Raw genomic sequence first — 18,597 nt, 5'->3', positions numbered from 1 at the left:
CACTGGGACACAGAACCCTCCATTGTTCTGGGACACAGCCCCTCCATAGCTCTGGGACACAGCCCCTCCATCGCACTGGGCACTCGGCCCCTCCATCGCACTGGGCACTCGGCCCCTCCATCGCACTGGGACACAGCCCCTCCATCGCTCTGGGACACAGCCCCTCCATCGCTCTGGGACACAGCCCCTCCATCGCACTGGGGCACAGCCCCTCCATCGCACTGGGACACAGCCCCTCCATTGCTCTGGGACACAGCCCCTCCATCGCACTGGGACACAGAACCCTCCATTGTTCTGGGACACAGCCCCTCCATAGCTCTGGGACACAGCCCCTCCATCGCACTGGGACACAGCCCCTCCATCGCATTGGGACACAGCCCCTCCATCGCACTGGGACACAGCCCCTCCATTGCTCTGGGACACAGCCCCTCCATTGCTCTGGGACACAGTCCCTCCATCGCCCTGGGACACAGCCCCTCCATCGCTCCGGGCACTCGGCCCCTCCATTGCCCCCTCAGGCTGCCCGCTCCTGCCTGTTACAGCTCATGCTGGCGGCTCGGGCTGACTACCTGAGTGATGCTCTGGGGCTGTTTACCCTTGTGCTGTTGCCATGGCACACGGTGCAATTTGAATTCAATAAAAGATCTGCTATTAAGAGTCTAATGATGACCATGAATTGATTGTCAGGAAAAACCCATCTGATTCACCAATGTCCTTTAGGGAAGGAAACTGTAATCCTTACCTGGTCTGGCGTACATGTGACTCCAGACCCACAGCAATGGTGGTTTACTCCTAACTGACCTCTGGGCAATCAGGGATGGGCATTTCATTGTCCTGCATTTTGTGAATAAATATTTTTTTAAAAAATTGAAATGGAAGGTTTCTCAGATGGCTACACTGACAGCTTCTAATGGCTTGACCAATAAAAGCTGCCTCGATTCTAAAATTCATAAGAACATAAGAACATAAGAACTACGAGCAGGAGTAGGCCATCCGGCCCCTCGAGCCTGTCCTGCCATTTAATATTTTCATGGCTGATCTTTTTGAGACTCAGCTCCACTTCCCCGCCCACTCACCATAACCCTTAACTCCTTTACTGTTCAAAATTCTTGCTCTTGTTTTCAAATCTCTCTGTGGTTGTGCTCCCCAGTCCCGCAAAATTTCAAGATGTCTGCCTCCTGTCATTCTGACATCTTGAGCACCCCTGATGTGAATCACTGACAAACACTGGTGGCTGTGCCTTTAGCGCTAAGCTCTGGAATTCTCTTCCCAAACCTCTCCACCTCCTTATCTCAATTTCCACCTCGAAACCAGTCCTTAAAACCTACTTCTTTAACCAAAACCTGAGCTAATATCTCCTGAGGAGGCTGAGTGTCATGTATTGTTTCATAATGCATCTGTGAAGCATCTTGGAAGATTTTGTAACATTAGCAGTGTGCTGTATAGTTTAAATTGCCTTTGTAATCTGCTAGAAACACAGAAACTAGGAGCAGGAGTAGGCCATTCCGCCCATCAAGCCTGCTCCACCCTTCAACATGATCATGCTGTTCACCCAACTCATTACCCTGTTCCTGCTTTCTCCCCATACTCTTTGATTCCTTTAGACATAAGAACTATATCTAACTTCTTCTGGAAATCATTCAACATTTTGACATCAGCCGTTTTCTGTGGCAGAGAATTCCACAGGTCCCCCACTCTCTGGGTGAAGACATGTCTCCTCATCTCAGTCCTAAATGGCCTATTCTGTATCCTGAGACTGTGATCTCCTGGTTCTGGACTCTCCAGTCATCAGGGGCATCCTTCCTGTGTTCTGAGGAAGGGTCACCGGACCTGAAACGTTAACTCTGTTTTTTCCTTCACAGATGTTGCCAGACCTGCTGAGCTTTTCTAGCAACTTCTGTTTTTGTTCCTGTTTTTACCCTGTCTAGTCCTGTTAGCATTTATAGGTTTGGGGAGGAAATGGTCTAGCAGTATTATCATTGGACTATTAATCCTGAGATCCAAGGAATGTTCCAGGGATCCTGGTTTGAATTCTTTTTTTTTCTTTATTCATTCACGGGATGAGGGCATCACTGACCAGGCAGCATTTATTGCCCATCTCTAATTGCCCAAAGGGCAGTTTAGAGTCAAACACATTGCTGTGGGTCTGGAGTCACATGTAGGCCAGACCAGGTAAGGATGGCAGTTTCCCTCCCTAAAGGACATTAGTGAACCAGATGGGTTTTTCCGACAATGGATTTGTGATCATCATTAGATTCTTAATTCCAGATATTTTTATTGAATTCAAATCTCACCATCTGCTGTGGCGGGATTCGAACTTAGGTCCTCAGAATGTTACCTGCGTCTCTGGATTAACAGTCTGGCGATAATACCATTAGGTCATTGCCTTCCCCTAAACTTTGTGAAGTTGGATCAGATTGCGGAGATAGGGGAGGGGTGAGGCTATGGAGGGCTTTGAGGACAAAGCTTGAGAATTTTGAAATCAAAGGGGTTTGTGGACTAGGTCAGCGAGCGCAGGGTGACAGGCAATTGGAACATGGTGTGAGTTAGGGAATACATAATTCAGAAAGATCTCACGTTTACCTGATCATTGCTGGTTGTGGGAGCTTGCTGTGTACAAATTCACGGCTGCTTTTCTTTCCATGTGACAACAACTGTCGACACTTGGGAAAACCACTTTATACATTTGGGCTGTGAAGGGCGTGACGTAAATGCAAAGGGTTCCTGTCGGCGCTTAGCAGCACCTCACACAGATGATCTGCTGGTTAGCTCGTGGCACTGGGTGGGATCTTGCTGTGCAGAAATTGTGCCACTGCCTGAGCTATACTGCGACAGTACCCACACTTCCAAAAAAGAAAGTTTTCTAATCTAAGCAGCAATATTTAACACGCCTCAGGGACTTGAAGCTAGGCCACCTGTCTCAGAGGAAGGGGCACTACCATTGTATCACAAGAGCCTCGTTGCCATTTTGGGATGGATAACATCGAGGGTAGCCTTTGAAAAATCAATGGTCTATTGCTATCTAGTGGTAGATACTGTGAACTGCATCACTCAAGGCAATTTTAAACTCACACATAGGTATTGTGGGTGCCACTGGCAAGGCTGGTATTTGATGCCCACTCCTAAATGCCCTCGGACTGCATGGCTCTCTTGGCCATTTCAGGGGTGCAGTTAAGAGTCAACCACGTTGCTGTGGGTCTGGAGTCATGTATAGGCCAAACCAGGTAAGGTTGGCAGATATTCTTCCCTAAAGGGCATTGCTCAGAGGTCTCGGGCAATGTTGCTTCTTAGAAATTGCTGACAAACATCAAACACTAATTTTGGTAGAAAACACCCTGCCTTCATTCACATAACAGATAAAATGTGCTACTCATGCAGATTTACACAATCAAAGATGCAAAGCACTTATAACGTTCAACAAGTACTCTCACACTCTGCATTTATTTCAGATAGAAAGTCACACAACACCAAGTTATAGTCTAATAGGTTTATTTGAAATCACAAGCTTTCGTAGTGGTGCTCCTTCATCAGGTGAAGTGGAGGGAAGCGCACAGGTACCGAATTCATAGGCGGAGAGATAATTGCAAGATAATTCCAGGTAATTAAGAGTGTCAAAAGATAATACTAATGGTGTGAGTGGAGTGTGAACAGCCTATTATCTCTCCGCCTATGAATTCTGTGCCTGTGCATATCCCTCTACTTCGCCTGACGAAGGAGCAGCGCTCAGAAAGCTTGTGATTTCAAATAAACCTGTTGGACTATAACCTGGTGTTGTGTGAATTCTGACCTTGTCCACCCCAATCCAACACAGGCACAACCACATCATGGCTACCATTTATTTAGCAACAGAAGCAGATAAAGATTAAAGTTCATGGACATATTCCACATGATTGCCAGTGATGAGATCGCATGATGAACTGCAGTGTCTACAATTTAGCTTCTGTTTTGGCACCTGACATGTTGATTCCTCAATCTAGGCCCCCAGTGAACCACATGTGACAATAGGTATTTGTTAACATAAGTGTAAGAGCCAGTGGAAGTATCAGTGGAAGGTCTTGGAAATAGAATAGAACAGAATATCCTTCATTGTGACATGTACTCAAGTACAGAAGTACAGGAGTACAGTGAAAAGTTTTACAATGTCACCCAATGGCACCATGTTAGGTACAAAGTTGCTAGATAGCGAACTTAGATTCAAAAAAGAGAAATAAAGGGGAAAAAAGGAGAAAGGAAATAACTTTTGGTTAACAACTGTATCTGCAGTTTTAAAAATGCTTGCATTTAAAAGCTGCTTTTCATAATCGCTGAGAGTGTCAAAATGCTTCACAGGCAATTGAGTACCTTTGAAATGTAATCACTGTAATGTGATATTAACTTAACTTCCTCACGCTGTTTCTCTGTAAAACCCTCCCAGACAGCTCCCTGTGTTACTGATGGTATCTCTGACATTAATCCAGCTCCCTCACAATGACACTCAGTACATTTAGGCATGAAAGGGCAGAGGACAAAAAGGAGAAAAGGGGCTTAGAATCATAGAATCCCTACATTGTGGAAGCAGGCCATTCAGCCCATTGAGTCCACACCGACCCTCTGAAGACCATCCCACCCAGACCCAGCCCCCACCCTATCCCTGTAACCTTGCATTTCCCATGGCTAACCCACCTAACCTGCACATCCCTGGACACTATGGACAAGTTAGCATGGCCAGTCCACCCTAACCTGCACATCTTTGGACTGTGGGAGGAAACCGGAGCACCAAGAGGAAACCCACGCAGACACAGTGTCAAAATTGTGGAATGATATCAGCAGAATGCCTGATGCTGATTATTTTTAAAAAAAATTCCTGAGATGTGGGCATCAATGGCAAAACCCACATTTATTGCCCATCCCTAATTGCCCTTGAACTGACGGGCTGACTGGGTCTTTTCAGAGGGTGATTAGGCATTGAGCCTGTTGCTGTCTGATCACATTGTGGGTATGGAGTTACATGGAGTCCAGAGCAAATAAAGATGGCAGATTTCTTTCCCTAAGGAACAGCATGAACAAGTGAGTCTTTATCTTCAATGATAGTTTTATGCTCGCCATTAGTAAGACAAACTTTCATTTTCGGAGTTATTCATAGAATTGAAATTTAACCAGAGTGGATTTGAACCCCTTGTTCCCAGAGCATTAACCTGGCCTCCTGGGTTACCAGTGTAACCAGAGTTTGAACACATGAACTGCCCAAGAAGGAGGGAGTTCTTATTCCATTGGTACCAAGGCAATACAAACTGGCCGCAAATAAAGTATAAACAGGGAACTATTTACATAACGTACCTGGAAGGACCATGCAAGTCATAGAGTCATACAGCATGGAAACAGGCCCTTCAGTCCAACTTGTCCTTGCTGACCAAGTTTCCCAAACTAAACTAGCCCTATTTGCCTGCTTTTGGTCCATATCCCTCTAAACCTTTCCTAGCCACGTACCTATCCAAATATCTTTTAAATATTATAACTGTACCTGCATCTACCACTTCCTCTGGCAGCTCATTCCACATACAAACCACCATCTGTGTGAAAAGTTGCCCCTCAGGTCCCTTTTAAATCTTTCTCCTCTCACCTTAAATCTATGTCATCTAGCTTTGAACTCCCCTACCCCCGGGAAAAGACCTTTTGCTATTCACCTTAGCTATGTCCCTCATGATTTCCATTGGTTTGTGGAACTCCTCTGACTGCCTGCTCCCCTTCCCATCAGCTCTCTCTCCACCAAAGACACCCCTCATTTTCAGCGAGAGTCCATTCAGTGGCTCCAACTGCTAACCCAACACCCACAGTCACCTCAAGCTGGAGTTCCATCGACACTACCTTTTCAACACCACCTCCACTGTAATGGTCAGAGCAGTGTCACATGCTGATTGGGAAAGCTTTGGAATAGCGCAGAAGCCCTATCAGAGTCCTGAGAGAATTTGTGGGATGGGAGCATCTAATCATCTCGTCATAGAGTCATACAGCATGGAAACAGACCCTTCAGTCCAACTTGTCCATGCTAACCATGTACCAATTTCAAACTCCTCCCACCTGCCTGCTCCTGGCCCATATCCCTCCAAGCCTTGAGATAGTAAGAACTGCAGATGCTGGAGTTTGAGATAACACAGTGTGGAGCTGGAGGAACACAGCAGGCCAGGCAGCATCAGAAAAGCAGGAAAGCTGACGTTTCGGGTCATTTGTGAAGAAGGTTCGCGACCCGAAAAACGTCAACTTTCCTGCTTTTCTGATGCTGCCTGGCCTGCTGTGTTCCTCCAGCTCCACACTTTGCTTTCCCTCCAAATCTTTTCTATTCGTGAACCTATCCAAATGTCTTTTAAACGTTGCAACTGAGCCTGCGTCTGCAGCACAGGGAAATAAAGGTCCTTTGGCCCATCGAGTCTGCGCTGGTCAAAACCAACAACCCAATTGGTCCAATCCCATTTTCCAGCACTTGGGCCTTGTATGCGTTGGCATCACAAGTGCACAACTAAATACTTCCTAAATGTACTTCTCACATGAGTATACACCAAGCAAGTGCTTACAGGAAGCACTTGGGAAAGAAATTACAGTTGAATACATACAGACGGCGGAACAGAAATGTCCAGCTCACCTCAATATTTTCCAGCTGGACTCGACCTCCTCTGAGCTTCTGGTAGTTGATCAGCTCCTCAGCATTTTTACGCAGCAGTTCTGACAGTTCATGGAAATACTTTGCAAAGCTCTCCAGTGCAACATCATCCCGTTCGAAATAAAAAGACTTTTGTTTTTAAGAAAGGAAGAGAAAAGGACACCATTTAATATCTTCAACAAATCTACGGAGGGGGTGGGGAGGGGATCAGTAACCCGAAAAGCTACTTCTGAAAAGTTGGTCAAAAGTACCTGAAGAGCTGTGATGCTGAATGGTAATAATGGCAATATTTCCATAGGCTTTTAAAAGTTTTTACTAAAATGCTCTGAAGTGAATGGTGCTTTCTTAAAGCTGGTTGGTTAGTTCAGTTGGCTGAATGGCTGGTAAGTGAACCAACAGCGTGGGTTCAATTTCCGCACCCTGAGGTTACCATGAAGGACTCACCTTCTCAAACTCTCCCCCCACCTCAGGTTAAAATTGCGATGAGTTGTCTCTCTCTAAGAAGAGAGCTCCTGTACCTCTCCACCTATCTGCTCCTTTATCCATCTTCCATCCGCCTCCCCCCTCTCTCTATTCATTTCAGAATCCCCTTCCCCTCCCCCATTTCTGAAAAAGGGTCCAGACCCAAAACGTCAGCTTTCCTGCTCCTCTGATGCTGCCTGGCCTGCTGTGTTCATCCAGCTCTACACCTTGTTATCTCAGATTCTCCAGCATCCGCAGTTCTGAATATCTCTGAAGCAGAATATGGCTACTTTGCATTTCACTTTCTCACAAGCAGATGTTTAAAAAAATGAAACAAATACTTTAACTGCCATCGAAATTAATCATGGTGCACTCCTTACTGAACTGTATCTGCATCCGTCAAGTGAAAAATCCCCTGGGCCAGAGGTTAGGCAACATAAACTGTTTGCTGAATATAAACTGAAAGATCTGCGGAGGATGCAAATCAGAAACAAAAGCAGAAATTGCTGGAAAAGTTCAGCAGGCCTGGCAGCATTGGTGGAGAGAAATCAGAGTTAATGTTTCGGGCCCAGTGACCCTTTTTCAGAAACGGTTTTGAGGATGGCTCATAAGACTGAAACTTCAACTCTGATTTCTCGCCACAGATGCTGCCAGGCCTGCTGAGCTTTTCCAGCAATTTCTGTTTTTAAAACTATTTCCTGCATGCTTTTGTTGCTAATTCTCCACTCTTTTTCCAATGTTTGAGGGGTGTTGGCTGCTGGGATAAACTATTTTACAATGCCTTTGGATTCTGACAGTACTGTATGATTTGCAGTCCTCTTCTCTCGGCTCTGGAATGCCATGATCCCTGTGAAGAAGTGAGATTTCGAGAGTTCCTCTCTGACAAAGCTGGGATCATGTGGCAGGCAGTTTGACTGGAAGCTAACAGGGCAGGATCAAGCTCTCACATGTAGGCACATGTGTGTAAACACACCACTGCACACTCAATAAACATACACATCCTCACTTGACACTGCCCCCGTCAAACACTCCCAGGACAGGGACAGCATGGGGTTAGATGCAGAGTAAAGCTGCCTCTACACTATCCCCATTAAACACTCCCAGGACAGCATGGGGTTAGATGCAGAGTAAATCTCCCTTTACACTGTCCCCATCAAACACTCCCAGGACAGGTGCAGCACAGTTCTATGGAGGGCAGCACTAATGGGTATGATATAGATGTGTTAGTCAGAATTGCTAAATTGTCAGCACTGGTCTGTTTACTGAGTCCTGGAGTTAAGGTCACACCCACATACATAGGCCGTGCCTTAAGACAAATTTCCGACTTTGTTTGTCTTTGGAACATGATGACTACACTCCAGAAGCGTTATGCATCTTAAATACTTCTGGTGGCTGTCCAACACTTTGCAACGACTAGAAATGATGAAAGGTGCTATGAAAATGCAATTTCTTACTTGACTTCATTCCTGCTTGTCTTGAGAATACGGCATAAAGAAATCGATATTCTCCTGAAAGACCATAAAATATAGGAGCAGAAACCTGTCAAGTCTGCTCCACCATTCACTGAGATCGGGGCTGATCTGCTAACCCTCAACTCCACTTTCCTGACTTTTCCCCATTCGCCCCGATCCCCTTACTGATTAAACATCTGTCTAACCCAACCTTGTTAATGACCTAGCCTCGACAGCCCTCATTGGTAAAGAATTTCGCACATTCACTCCCTTCTGAGAGAAGAAATTCCTCCTCATCGCTGTCTTAAATGAACAACTCCTTACTCTGAAATCATGCCCCTCTGGCCCTGGACTCTCCCACGAGGAGAAACAACATGCAATATTTTAAATGATATAATCGCCAGCAGAGGTTAGAAAGAGATCATTTTAGCTTTCTTTTTAACTTTGCAAAGTGTAGCATTTTAAAAAGCTAAGCCTCTTTGAGATCCCATTCTAAAGTGCAAGATGTCGGTAAGAAGGTAGGTTTTACCATGGCCAGGTAGACGTATGAGGTGTAGTACTTGATGCTGATAAGTTTGTTGATGGCAGCCTCGCTGTCTGGGTGGAAGTTCTGTCTCACCTGAGCCTGCATTGCTCAGACCACAAGCTCTTCCTGTTCGCTCCGAGCAGCCACTACAGGAAACTGGCTCAGTGAGGGGGTGGAAGGGTGGGCGGTGAGGTCAGGACACACTTGGTTTATCAGGTACCGCCCACACGCAGCAAAGGGGAGTCTACAGGAGGCCTGCTAGATGACTGATTCCAACCTCAGAACTGAACCCAGCTGGCTAACTGGCAGACACGGGCCGTTACATTCACACAAAGCCCTTCCTGAGAAAGGAGACAGATCGCTGAGACGGTTTCGTCAGGACACATGCAAGAATACCAAATTTCGAACGATCACAGCAATTTATACTACAGGATGAAAGGATGTTGATTGGTCAGGAAGTTGGCTCTGACTGAATGATGTCTTGCTATGGAGAATACAGTGGGGCAACTGGAGGCCGTCCAAGACCCCCTGATAATTCAGGGAAGAGGCAAGACTTGAATTTTTTTTCCTTTTGTTTGTACAGAACATGTACCTGTGTATGGTAAAGTTTAATTTTTATCCATTCACTGGATGAGGGCAGTACTGGCCAGGCCAGCATTTATTGCCTATCCCTAATTGCCCAGAGGGCAGTTAAGGGTCAACCACATTGCTGTGGATCTGGAGTCACTTGTAGGCCAGACCAGGTAAGGATGGCAGTTTCCTTCCCTAAAGGACATTAGTGAACCAGATGGGTTTTTCCGACAATTGATGATGGATTCACAGTCATCAGTAGATTCCTATATTCCAGACTTTTTTTTTAAGACTGAATTCAAATTCCATCTGCTGTGGGAGGATTTGAACTCAGCCTCCCAGGGAACGAGCTGAGTTTCCCGGATTAATGGTTTAATTTTTTTTTCCTTTATTCATTCACGGGATGAGGACATTGCTGGCTAGGCAGCATTTATTGCTCATGTTGCAGTTCGGAGTCAACCACATTGCTGTGGGTCTGGAGTCACATGTAGGCCAGCAGTTTCCTTCCTTAAAAGACATTAGTGAACCAGACAATCAACAATGGACTCACAGTCATCATTAGACTCTTAATTCCAGATATGCATTGAATTCAAATTCCACCATCCGCCACTGTGGGATTTGAACCCGGGTCCCTCAGAATATTATCTGGGTCTCTGGATTAACAGTCCAGTGATAATACCACTAGGCCACACCTCCCCTGAGGTGATTATTATCATTAATGATAATACTGCTAGGCTATTGCCTCCCATTGTGGCACCATAACCTTACCAGATCCTAAAGTTGCCCCCTCATTAGAGAGAGCTGACTGGTGAGGGTTTAACCTGAGGGTCATCATGCCTCAGGCGAGGGGAGAGATTGAGATGGAGGGCCACTCGTGGTAACCTCAGCCAGTGTGGGAATTGAACCTTCTCTGTTAATGCCAGTCGGGATTATAAACCAGCCATCCAGCCAACTGAACACCCCCTTCCCACATGCATGAATGCATCTCACTTCTGAGACCTTCTGGATTCAGTTTAATTCAGATTGCAAATCTCAAGGATCCGATGAAAATATGTTATTGCAAGGAGAGCCAACAGCCTGGGATGAGTGGACCTGTTTTGCTGCAGAGATGTCTCAGGAGATAATTTACACAAAGACAATGAGAATTAAGCTCAGGCCACACCTGAAGGGGCAAACAAACTGATTCAAAGTCAATTTCCCACCAAGTAAATTAAAACAAATACATGCATTGATATAGTGCCTTTCACCAGCTCTGGATGTCCCCCTTCCAGCCAATGTAGTAGCTCTGAATTGTTGTAATCTAGGAAATGCGACAGCCAATTTGCACACAGTCAACTCTCCTATCAGCAATGTGACAGCAAGCAGACCATCTGATCGTTGATAGCATCTTTTTCCCCTATGTCTTTGTCCACGGCAACACATCAGCCAATCATAGCCAACTTTTTGACCAACCAGCATCTCTTGCGCCTGTAGAATAAATTGCTGTGACTGTTAGAAATTTGGCATTCTTGCGTGTGTCCTGAGGAGTGCAAGATGAAAATGTTTCAGCCACCCGGAAGGGCTCTTGTGGGAATGTAACAGTCTGAGTCTATAGGCAATGTCAGTAACCTTGCAATCCAGAGACCCCAGTTAATATTCTGCAACACGGGTTCAAATCCCATCGTGGAAGTTGGTGTAATTTGAATTTACTGACTCTGGAATTAAAAGCAAGACTGATAGTGGACTGCTGAACTATTGTCGATAATCATAAAAACCCATCCAGTTCCTTTAGGGAAGGAAATCTGCCGACTTACCTGATCTGGCCTAATGTGACTCCAGACCCACAGCAATGTAATTGATTCTTAACTGCCCTTGAAATTGGCCAAGAGAGCCAATCAATTCATGGGCGACAAATTTTGGCCTTGCCAGCAATGCCCATATACATTATTGTTTTGAAAAAAACCCATTTAGTTATGGTGGGCCTCAGTTCCATTAGCACTGACAGTCCTCTCTCAGATGGAGACAGAGATGAGGAGAAACGTCCTTCTCTCAGACACTCGCCATTCTGTGGAATTCTCTTCCCCTCTGAGCTATGGAGGCTCTGAACATGGTCAAGGGTGAAGTAGATAAAGTCTTGACTGACAATGGAATCAGAGGGTACAGATGGCAGACAGGAAAATGCAAGCTTTAAGGGTAGGTGATGGCCTAGTGGTGGTATCACTGGACAGTTAATCCAGAGACTCAGACAATGCTGTGGGGACTCAGGTTTGAATCCCTCTATAGCAGCTGGTGGAATTTGGATTCAATTACAATTAAAAAAAAAATCTTGAATGAAGCGTCCAATGGTGGCCATGAATCCATGCCCAATTGTTGGGGAAAACCCCATTTGGTTCACTAGTATCCTTTAGGGAAGGTAGCAGACATGTGATTCCAGACCAACAGCAATGTTAACTGCCTCCTGGACAATAAATAAGGCCTAGCTAGCAACACTACCATCCTGTGAATGAATTAAAAAAACTCATCAGCCATGCTTTAGCAAGCATGCTTCAGGAGATGAATGGCCTACTCCTGCTCCTATAATCTATGCCTGTGGTTAAGTTGTCATTATTGTTTGGTGAGTGAGCTTTGGCAGATAAATCAGAGAGTTGGGGCCAGTCCTGTTCTCACCTGAGGTCTCCACACACTCAGCCACTTATTCACTCGTGAGAGGTTTCTCATCTCCAAGGTAATAATGCAGCTCAATTGGGCCCCTGAGGTTCTGTAATGGCCTTACTCCCAGTGGTCTAGCACTATTCATTCTTGGAAGCAATGTGCCTTCATACGGAAGGATGTGTTTTCCGCAAACTAAAGGAATATGTTCAAGGCTTGCCCCTTGTCTGAATCCTCTGGTTGGGGTTTCCTCCCTCCCTCACTGCAGGGATACAGGCTTCTGGGACCTACCACTGGGTCTAGGCTGCTCTGCACAGCTTAATAATTCAATCCAGGACCCTCTGGCCTATTGGGCTCAGGTGTACATTCTGTACATCGAGTGGAATAAACTGCGCAGACCTAGGCACATGAGTGGGCAGTGTAGGATGGCTTTGCACAGAGGTTTCACAAGCTAAGATGGCACGGCTAGAAAAGACATCAAGAAGTAAACAAACTGTTGCTGGGTATCCATGAAACAATGCACTCTGGGGCAAAATTGATAAATTCCTTCAGGGAAGGAAATCTGCCCCCTTCTCTGGTCTGGCCTATATGTTGTATTTGCCCAGATGACCACTCCTGGCACCTGATGGTGTGTGGCACTGGGTAAGGATTATTTGAGGTAATTTGCTGCCACCAATTCCCCCCATGTCTTGTCCTATTTTTGATTAGTGGTAAGTGATACGCCATCATAGGCTACAGAAGAGGAACTCTACATAGAGGACAAGAAGGTTGGCACGGTGCCTCAGTGGTTAGTACTGCTGCCTCACAGTGTCAGGGGCCTGGGTTCGATTCCACCCTCGGGCGGCTGTCTGTGTGAAGTTTGCACATTGTTCCCCGTGTCTGTAGGGGTTTCCTCCGCGAGCTCCGGTTTCCTCCCACAGTCCAAAGATGTGCAGGTCAGGTGGATTGGCCATGCTAAATTGTCCGCAGTGTTCAGGGGTGTGTAGATTAGGTGGGTTATAGGGGGATGGGTCTGGGTGGGATGCTCCAAGGGTCGGTGTGGACTTGTAAGGCCGAAGGGCCTGTTCCCACACTGTAGAGATTCTACGGTAGCAAAAGGTCCAACGACATTGGGTTGGACAAAACTGCTAGGTTCTCCAGGAGCTAGTACAGAAACATTTGGCTGCTCCAAAAGCTGGAGGAGAACTCCCTGTCTTCACCCATAGACTATGTGTAACATCAGGAGAATGGGTGGAGCTAAAGTAACACGAACATTAACCACTTCAGAACCAATGCTATATACAACAGTTGATTGAATGATTTAAAGTACCGTAGAATCCCTACAGTGTGGAAACAGGCCCTTCAACCGAACAAGTCCACACCAACCTTAAAGCATCCCACCCAGACCCATCCAATCTACAGATCCCTGAACACTACGGACCATTTAGCATGGCCAATCCACCCTAACCTGCACATTATGGACTGTGGGAGGAAACTGGAGCACCCGGAGGAAACCCACGCAGACGTGGACAGAATGTGCATATTCCACACAGACAGTCACTCAAGAGTGGAATTGAACCTATGTCCCTGGTGCAGTGAGGCAACAGTGCTAACCACTGAGCCACAGTGTCACCCGTTACTGTCATATGTACCTAAGTACAGTGAAAAATTTTGTGTACAGGCAGATCATAGTAAACAAGGATGTACAGATCAAAGGTTGTAAAGAACTTAGACAGAAGTATACAGGTTACATTGCACAGGGCGTGCACTAGGTGAGATCAACATTAACAAGATTAGCATTATTTGAAGTTACAGAGTCCATTCATCAGTTATGATGTAGATGGGGGTGTGTTCTCCTCCTTTCTTTCTGAAATTAATGATCAGTTCTTTAGTTTTGCCAACGTTGAGAGAGAGGTTATTCTCATTGCACCACATCACCAAGCCCCCTTATCTCCCTTCTGTATTTTGAGTCGTTGTTGTTAAATATCCTATGGTCCCACTACGGTTGAGCAACACTTCCATTTTGAAAGTGATATTTTAAAATCCCTTCAGTGCATTTCTGTAATCTTCCCCCTAAACGTCCACCTCTTTCTTCCTCTCAACTTCCTGATTTAAGACACTGACCGCTTTAAGCAATCTTTTAGTGATCTGTTGTAATACCTATCTCCTCATATGGCTTAGTGCTACATGTTGTTTGGTAGTGCTTCTTTGAAGGACCTTGGAATGATTTCTTCTGATGGCCTTGTGGTGTTATTGCTACACTATTAATCCGGAGACACAGGTAATGTTCTGGGAACCTGGGTTTGAATCCCACCAATGCAGATGCTGGAATTTGTATTCAATCTGGAATTAAGAATTTACTGATAACCATGAATCCATTGTTGATTGTCGGGAAAACCCATCTGGTTCAGTAATGTCCTATAGGGAAAGAAACTGCCATCCTTACCTGGTCTGGGCTTATATGTGACTCCAGACCCACAGCAATATTATTGTCTCCTAACTGCCCTCTGGGCAATTAAGGATGAGCAATAAATGCTGGCCTGGTGCTGAGATGCTCCCATCCTGTGAATGAATAATCTGGCTGGGACTCCTGACTGAAACATAGAAAATAGGAGCAGGAGAGGTCTATTCAGCTCTTCTAACCTACTCCACCATTCAATATGATCATTGCTGACCACTCAACTCAGTACCCCGTTCCCAGTTTCTCCCCATCCCCTTTGATCTCTTTAGCGCTAAGAACTATATCTAACTTCTTCTTGGAAACATTTAATGTTTTGGCCTCAGCCACTGCCTGTGGCAGAGAATTCCACAGGCCCCCCACTCTCTGGGTGAAGATGTTTCTCCTGCCAATGTCTCCACTTGACAGCCAGTTCCCAAGGAAAAGCCAGATGTTAAGCTAAACATAAATACAAATAAAAGTTCATAAAACTGATGAAGAAATGAAGTGACCATTTTGGATCATTCCTTCTGGAACAGTAAGGGCAGAGTATGACCCAGCAAATTCTAAGTTAAAGAGGGTGAACCCTGAATAAAGAGATAGCCCCTACTTGCAGGGTGTGGTTCTATCTCCTTCAGCAGATCAGCTTTCTGTTTGGAGCCGTTGCAAAAGTTACGCTAAGATAACAGATTATGGGACGCTGGTGACATTAAAAAAGAGTTTTACTGTCCAACCTCATGCTGTCCCTGTCCTGGGAGTGTTTGATGGGGTCAGTGTCAAGGAAATTTTATTTCAGCTTAAAAGTGTTGAAGTAGCTTTACTTTCAATTTAAAAGAGTAGATGGAGTCTCACTCTTGTGTTGTACCAGTCCTGGGAGTGTTGGATGGAGACAGCGTCAAGGAGGCATTACTTTAGCTTTTAAAACAGTAGAAAGAATTTTACTCTGCATCTAACCCTGTGCTGTCCCTGTCCTGTAATGTTTGATGGGGACAGTGTAGTGGGAGCTTTACTCTGTATCCAACCCTGTGCTGTCCCTGTCCTGGGAGTGTTTGATGGGGACAGCTTAAAGGAGGCATTACTTTAGTTTTTAAAACAGTAGAAAGATCTTTACTCTGTATCTAACCCCATGCTGTCCCTGTCTTGGAGTGTTTGATGGGGACAGTGTAGTGGGAGCTTTACTCTGTATCTAACCCCATGCTGTCTGTGTCCTGGGAGTGTTTGATATCAAATGTATGTAAAAAAGACACAACATTGACATCTCTTATCTTGAAGAAAAGTGAAAAACAGGCAACTATTCACCAGTGTTTATGCCCAGTTTTGGTGAATTTACTAAAGGCAAGTTCTACTGCAATAACCCATTTCAACCACCAGAGGTCCCCAATTGTTACAAGTTGCTCAGAGATGGAGATTGCCAGCTTTTTGAGAAGAAACAGGTTGAGGTTTTTTCTTTTGAAATTTTATGGACGCTAATTTGATTGCTTTACAATTAATTCTCAGTGTATGTGCTGTCGCTGGCTGGTCCCGCATTTATTGCCCGTCCCTAGTTGCCCCTTGAGAAGGTGGGGGTGAGCTGCCTTCTTGAATCGTTGCAGTCCATGTGCTGTGGGTTGACCCACAATGGCCTTACGGAGGGAATTCCAAGATTTTGGCCCAGTGACGGTGAAGCAATGGCGATATATTTCCAAGTCAGGATTGTGAGTGGCTTGGAGGGGAACGTGAAGTGTTCCCATGTATCTGCTGCCCTTGTCCTTCTTGATGGAAGTGTCATGGGTTTGGAAGGGACTGTCTGAGGACCCTTGGTGAATTTCTGCAGAGCATCTTGTAGATGGTACACACTGCTGCTACTGAGCGTTGGTGGTGGAGGGAGTGAGTATGAAGATGCTGGATATGGGTGCCAGACATCAGCTGCTCTACTCTGAACATGTCTACCAACCTTGTGTGTTGATGGAGCTTCACTCAATCAGTTACAGAGTCATAGAGTCATACAGCAAGGAAACAGACCCTTCAGTCCAACCAGTCTATACTGAACATAATCCTAAACTAAACTAGTCCCACCTGCCTGCATTTGGCCTGTATCACTGCAAACATTTCTTATTCAGGTACTTATCTTGCAAGGTTCAAGCTTTGATCTGGAACAAGTTTTATTTATTGCCCCCTGTGTATCTGTTGTGCTGTAGCCACACACTGGTGAGTGTGGGGAAGCAGCTTTGAAGAGTTGTAGAGCATTTGGTGAGTGTCACAGGCTGGGTCAGCTTTAAGAAAGTTGTATTCACGATCTGACCCACTGCAGATCACTATGTGATGGTTCTCCCACAGGAAGGAGGGAGTCCTGACGTTTTGGGAACAGTGAAGGAACAACAACAACCTGTACTTAGGTAACACCTTTTTTCTTTTATTCATTCACCTTTTATGGGATGTGGGTGTCGTTGGCTGGGCCAGCATTTATCACCTGTCCCTAATTGCCCCTTGAGAAGGTGGGGGTGAGCTGCCCTCTTGAACCGCTGCAGTCCATGTGCTGTGGGTTGACCCCCAATGCCCTCAGGGAGGGAATTCCAGGATTTTGACCCAGCCTTTGAGACAGAAAACCTCAGGAGCGTTACCAAATAAAATCTGACACTGATTCAAATCCCACCATCTGCCCTGGTGGGGATTCAAACCCGGGTCCCTGAAACATTGTCTGGCTCTCTGGATTAATAGCCCAGTGATAATACCACTAGGCCATCACCTCCCCATGTAAATGGGATATACTCAGCTGAATGTTGGGAATGTCGTGTGAATTGGACACAATCTCCAAGGATAAAGTCCTCACCTTCCTCAGTGACAGGACAGAGACAGAAGTAGGGTTTGGGGTAGAGGTGCAGTGTGTGAGCTTTCCTGTGTGACAGCTACCCATCTGCTTTATTGTAGGAACAAAAACAGAAGTTGCTGGAAAAGCTCAGCAGGTCTGGCAGCATCTGTGAAGGAGAAAGCAGAGTTAACGTTTCGGGTCCAGTGACCCTTCCTCAGAACTGCTTTATTGTAGGATTGAGTTCCCCCATTGCCTGCCTGTTGATTTATTTTCATTTATTTATCTGATTGATTTATTGTCATGTGTACCTTGTTACAAAACACAGTGTTGCGTAGTGTCACCACTCTCTGGCGCCATCTCTATTTCTCCCGCAGGAAAATAAACCAAAACATAAAACAGTGAATAAAAACCAAAGCAGAAAAGTAATGAAATAATGAAAACATGTCCAACGTTACAGTCCTTCTTGTTAAGTGCTGCGTCATGGGCCATGGGCCTGCTGGCCAGGCATGGCTCCCCTATGCCGTGCCCTCACTGCTGGAATGAACATCACCACTTTTCGGTGCCATCTCACCTCCACGGATGCCCTCGCTGCTGTTAGTCTTTGACAGACGTCACCAATGCAGACAGCACTGAGGCTGCTGTGTACCGCACTGACCCAAAGTCAACTTCACTGTCGCCATGAGCCTGTTTCAGGCCTAAACTCGGCCCTGCTGCTGCCTCCATGAATCTGCGTTGGATGCAAGTGCTGCAGGGAACCCAAACTCGCCTTTGCTGCCTCAGCAACCGTGAGTCAGCGCTAGTACTGCCGCAACGGTGCAGTAGCCACACGGAACCCAAACCCACCTCTGATGCCGCCGTCACGAGTCTGCGCTGCTGGGCCAACTTGAGTCCTTGCTGTTGGCCTACTTGAGCTCGTGCTGGGCCAATTCGAGTCTGTGCTGGGCCTACTCGAGTCAGAGCTGCTGGGCCTACTCAGTGTGTGTGTGAATCTGCGAGTGTGAGTGTGTCGGTGTGTGTGAATCTGTGTGAGTGTGAGTGTGTCGGTGTGTGTGAATCTGTGAGTGTGAGTGTGTCGGTGTGTGTGAATCTGTGTGTTGGTGTGAGTATGTCAGTGTGTGTGTA

At 45.9% G+C, this 18,597-nt stretch overlaps 2 protein-coding genes across 5 annotated transcripts in view; both read right to left on the bottom strand.

Annotated features, from left to right (window-relative positions):
- The window catches only part of LOC125487188 (multiple epidermal growth factor-like domains protein 6), a 6,651-nt gene extending 6,238 nt beyond the window's left edge, over positions 1–413 (bottom strand). For 2 of the 3 annotated variants that reach the window (XM_048617694.1, XM_048617693.1), the window contains exon 1: positions 13–413. In XM_048617694.1, the coding sequence (XP_048473651.1) occupies positions 13–410 (398 nt within the window). In that variant the 5' untranslated portion in view covers positions 411–413. The remainder of the gene's footprint in view (positions 1–12) is intronic. The other variant, XM_048617695.1, reaches the window with a different exon arrangement.
- Positions 1–9,450, bottom strand: part of LOC109924455 (ferritin, lower subunit-like) — a 20,132-nt gene extending 10,682 nt beyond the window's left edge. Inside the window, exons 1-2 of one of the 2 annotated variants that reach the window (XM_048617696.1) lie at positions 9,077–9,450; positions 6,617–6,763 (exon numbers count right to left, since the gene is read on the bottom strand). In XM_048617696.1, coding sequence (XP_048473653.1) covers positions 6,617–6,763; positions 9,077–9,178 — 249 coding nt within the window. In that variant the 5' untranslated portion in view covers positions 9,179–9,450. The remainder of the gene's footprint in view (positions 1–6,616; positions 6,764–9,076) is intronic. The other variant, XM_048617697.1, reaches the window with a different exon arrangement.
- Positions 9,451–18,597: the final 9,147 nt, after the last annotated feature.

Source organism: Rhincodon typus, chromosome 37, assembly GCF_021869965.1.
Source record: "Rhincodon typus isolate 14 chromosome 37, sRhiTyp1.1, whole genome shotgun sequence".
NCBI classification, from domain to species: Eukaryota; Metazoa; Chordata; class Chondrichthyes; order Orectolobiformes; family Rhincodontidae; genus Rhincodon; species Rhincodon typus.
Note: the sequence above shows the minus strand (reverse complement) of the source record. Positions and strands in the feature narration are given on the sequence as shown.